The sequence below is a fragment of the Lacerta agilis genome, chromosome 7 (genome assembly GCF_009819535.1).
Source record: "Lacerta agilis isolate rLacAgi1 chromosome 7, rLacAgi1.pri, whole genome shotgun sequence".
NCBI lineage: Eukaryota > Metazoa > Chordata > Lepidosauria > Squamata > Lacertidae > Lacerta > Lacerta agilis.
The window spans coordinates 80,866,045-80,870,665 of record NC_046318.1 but is presented as its reverse complement, the minus strand read 5'-3'; the positions used below and the strand labels follow the sequence as shown (position 1 = coordinate 80,870,665).

The window sequence follows — 4,621 nt, the reverse complement described above, 5'->3', positions numbered from 1 at the left end:
ATACTGAGGCCGTGTTCCCACCATACATTGAACAGTCATGGCCTCTCCCAAAGAATTCTGGGAGCTGCCGTTTGCTAAAGGAGCTGGGAGTTGTTAGGAAACCGCTGTGCCCTATGTCATTCTTAAAGTGGTCTTATAATCAATCTATCTGGGCCAGTGTTGTCCAACAGGCAGCTGGAGATTTCAGTCAGATGCTTCTACTTAAGGTCCTTGTAGCTGGAGAAGCCAGGAGCTGAGCACCTCCACATCTTCACAGTCTCTGGGTTAGGCACATAACCCAGGCACATAACTCAGATCAAAACAGGGACATTTCTCACTCTCCCCAACTGACCCTCCTCCTTTTAAGTTCCCTTACACAAACATCATGCAGTTATTCAGGTAAAAAGTCTTGCGCATGGAAGTAGAGGGATTTTCCACCAAGACCCGTGCTGGGTCACAAAACAACATGTTCAGATCAATTGCCTGTGTGGAGTCTGGCCCAGAGTCCTTGCACAGTCAGGACTTTGGTTTTGTGCCTAGCTTCCCTACAAAAGCCCTGCAACCTGTAAGAACAATATGGCAACAGCAACAACAGTTCCTCTGGGCATGTGCAAATTGCCGTTTCCCTCACCACTGAGCATCCAGACATATCTGGAAATAAGGGCAGGGCCGGGCCAGGCTTTAAGCCCTTGCATCTCCAGCTTCGGAAAAGAATCATGGGATTCAACATGTATTACTGTCATTACGGTTCTGTGCAAATGTGAAACAGAGACTGACTCTTTGCTTGGTGTCTTGCAGGTGCCTTTAAAACATTCGACGATGGCTTCCTCCAATGACTCCACAGCGTCGTCCAATTACACCACTTACAGCCTGTTCAACAAATTTGTCCACCTCGATGGAGAACTGTCGGACACGTTTTATACCCTGTGGATAGTGCTGGTGGTGATCAACGCCATCATTTTCCTGGTGGGCGTGGTGTTGAACTCTCTGGCTCTCTACGTCTTTTGCTTCCGCACCAAGACGAAAACCACCTCGGTGATCTACACCATCAACCTGATCATCACCGACTTGCTGGTGGGCTTCTCCTTGCCCATCCGGATCATTATGCACTATAGCGCCAGGAACTGCCAGAGGTGTGCCCTCGTCCACATCTTCACCTACTTCGTCAACATGTATTGCAGCATCCTCTTCCTCACCTGCATCTGCATCGACCGGTACCTGGCCATTGTCCAGGTGGAAGCCTCCCGCCGGTGGAGGAACCCCAACTACGCCAAAGGCATCTGCATTTTCATCTGGGTCTTTGCCACGGTGGTCACCTTCTCCATCCTCACCATGGCCATGCAGTTCTCGGAGTGCTGCATCGCCCAGATCTTGCCCCTGATGGTCTGCGAGTACTTCTTCCCCCTTGTCATCATCACCTTCTTCACCACCAGGATCATGTGCGCCCTTTCCAAGCCGACGCTCATGCACCAGAGCCGCGAGAGGCGGATGAGGGCAGTGCAGCTCCTCATCACGGTCCTCATCATCTTCATGATCTGCTTCACTCCCTTCCACGTGCGCCAGCTGGCCATCTCCATCAACCCGGCCATGCCCAATGACATCAGCTTGATCGTTTACCACGTGACCGTCACCTTGAGCAGCCTCAACAGCTGCATGGACCCCATCGTCTACTGCTTTGTCACCAACAACTTCCAGTCAACCATGAAGAACATCTTCAGGAAGTCTGAGCCTGAGCAGACCAGTGGAGACATCATCAGCGTCAACAAGTGCTCGGGCTCAAATGCCATTATGGCCTTCTCAAATGCTGTAGGGACCCCTTTGGCCCTGCCCTCACCAAACAGTACAGCAAGCTCCTAAAGGCTGGTGCGTCCCCATGTACATTGTTGTAAATGTCAGAATATGCGACACCATTCTCTTTCCTAAGAGCAATTTAGAACATCACGTTGACCTTCATCAAATATGAAGCAACACTCCTTGGGTTCTCCAGTGGCACCATCCGTTCAAGAATGGCAGGCTGGCTTTCTCTTGTGGGAATGATATGGCGAGGTCTCCACTTCATTGCCAGATCCTGGGTTTGCACCCCAGGATGGAGTCTGCACCCCGACTTTGCAGCACCAGTGACTTTGAGAGCCAGTGTGGTGTAGTGGTTAAGAGTGGTATACTTGTAATCTGGAGAACCGGGTTCGTGTCTCCACTCCTCCACATGCAGCTGCTGGGTGACCTTGGGCTAGTCACACTTCTCTGAAGTCTCTCACCCCCACTCACCTCACAGAGTGTTTGTTGTGGGGGAGGAAGGGAAAGGAGAATGTTAGCCGCTTTGAGACTCCTTCGGGTAGTGAAAAGCAGGATATCAAATCCAAACTCTTCTTCTTCTTCTTCTTCTTCTTCTTCTTCTTCTTCTTCTTCACCAGTTCCCTCAACCTGGGAACCACAGAGCAAAGGACAATCGCAGCTACATATTTTGGGAGGTCTGGCCACTTCTCCACAATCACTTGGAGAGAACTTGAAACATAGAAGGGTGTTTTGTTTTTATGTTCAGATGCCACTCCTATAGACAGTTTCAACTACGACAGAAGGAAATGTTAATGGGTGCTTCCAGACTATTCTGTGTTCAAGTGGAATTCAGCCATGGTCCAGCAAATTTCAGCTGATTTGGCATTCTTATGCAGCAAACCCACTTTTCTCTCCAAAATCGTTAGTTTCCTGCAATAAGGAGATTGATGGGGGAATGCAGTGGAGAGTGTGAGATAACAATCGTTTTATGCAACATTTGTACAATCGCCTCACAAACAAATCAGAATGGATGCTCAATAAACCGTCACTGTGGTCTCACCACCCAACAAACTTTGCACAAATAAATCAGAATGGATGCTGTCTATAATGACTTGGAACTTTGAAGGATAATAATAAAGGAGATGAACAATTTTGAGAAATTTGTGGTGGTATGATTATTATTATTATTAATGTGTATCCCAACTGAATGCAAAAAAAACCATGAGAGCAATAAACAAGAGATTTATAAGCACAATTAACTATGAGACTTATATCTCAGGAATATTATTATTTCTAGAAAAGGTCACCCAAGATAGCTGTGGGCAAAATGTGTTTTTCAGGCACTCGGGTGCAAGAAAGACTCCAGTGGACTATTTTCGGGATAAAAAGTGAAACCAGGATATTTCCGTAAAGAAATGAAGGAGGAAGAGAGAATTCTGAACCCCTTCTCTGCCTGCTGATTTTTCGCTGTAGTTTCTTATCTGATTTCCATCCCTGCAGGGCTTGTGTCAACTTGTAGGGAATCAGTTGGGGGTAGTTAGGGAAGGTAAAGGTAAAGGGACGCAGGTGCTGCTGTGGTCGAAACTACTGAGCCTCTAGGGCTTGCCGATCAGAAGGTCGGTGGTTTGAATCCCCACGACGAGGTGAGCTCCCATTGCTCTGTCCCAGCTCCTGCCAACCTACTAGCAGTTCGAAAGCACACCAGTGCAAGTAGATAAATAGGTACCGCTGTGGCAGGAAGGTAAGCGGCGTTACCGTGCACCCTGGTTTCCATCACGGTGTTACCTTGCGCCAGAAGTGGTTTAGTCCTGCTGGCCACATGACCTGGAAAGCGGTCTGTGGACAAACGCAGACAGTGAAAGTGAGTTGAGCGCCGCAAACCCATACAGGTGAAACTCGAAAAATTAGAATATCGTGGAAAAGTCCATTTATGTAAGCAATTGTTTTCATTAGCTACTGGAGTTTAATATATGAGATAGACTCATGACAGGCAAAGCGAGATATGTCAAGCCTTTGTTTGTTATAATTGTGATGATTATGGCGTACAGCTGATGAAAACCCCAAAGTTGAGGTGGTTAATTTGGGGTTCCCATCAGCTGTACGCTATAATCACGATATTCCAATTTTTTCGAGTTTCACCTGTAGTCGCCTTTGATTGGACTTAACTATCCTGGGGTCCTTTAAAAACATAAAAGCAAAAAGAGCCTGCTGGATCAGGCCAATGGCCCATCTTGTCCAGCATCCTGTTCTCACAATGGTTGACCAGATGCCTCAGTAGGAAACCCGCAAGCAGGACTCAAGCACGGGGGGGGGGGCAATGCTCTCCCCTCCTGTGGTCTCCAGCAATTGGTATTCAGAAGCATTGCTGCCTCTAGCTGCAAAGGCAGAACATAACCATCATGGCTAGTGGCCATTGATAGCCCTCTCCTCCTCCATGTTGTTGTGACCCCATGGACCAGAGCACGCCAGGCACGCCTATCCTTCACTGCCTCTCGTAGTTTGGCCAAACTCCTGTTAGTAGCTTCGAGAACACTGTCCAACCATCTCATCCTCTGTCATCCCCTTCTCCTTGTGCCCTCCATCTTTCCCAACATCAGGGTCTTTTCTAGGGAGTCTTCTCTTCTCATGAGGTGGCCAAAGTACTGGAGCCTCAACTTCAGGATCTGTCCTTCCAGTGAGCACTCAGGGCTGATTTCTTTGAGAATGGATAGGTTTGATCTTCTTGCAGTCCATGGGACTCTCAAGAGTCTCCTCCAGCACCATAATTCAAAAGCATCAATTCTACGGCGATCAGCCTTCTTTATGGTCCAGCTCTCACTTCCGTACATTACTACTGGGAAGACCATAGCTTTAACTATACGGACCTTTG

At 48.0% G+C, this 4,621-nt stretch overlaps 1 protein-coding gene across 1 annotated transcript; it reads left to right on the top strand.

The window, feature by feature from the left end:
* Positions 1–787: 787 nt before the first annotated feature.
* On the top strand, positions 788–2,091 carry GPR20 (G protein-coupled receptor 20). Its single transcript, XM_033155928.1, has one exon. It carries the CDS (start codon positions 799–801, stop codon positions 1,834–1,836), a length of 1,038 nt encoding a protein of 345 aa, XP_033011819.1. The 5' UTR covers positions 788–798; the 3' UTR covers positions 1,837–2,091.
* The last annotated feature ends 2,530 nt before the right edge of the window (positions 2,092–4,621 follow it).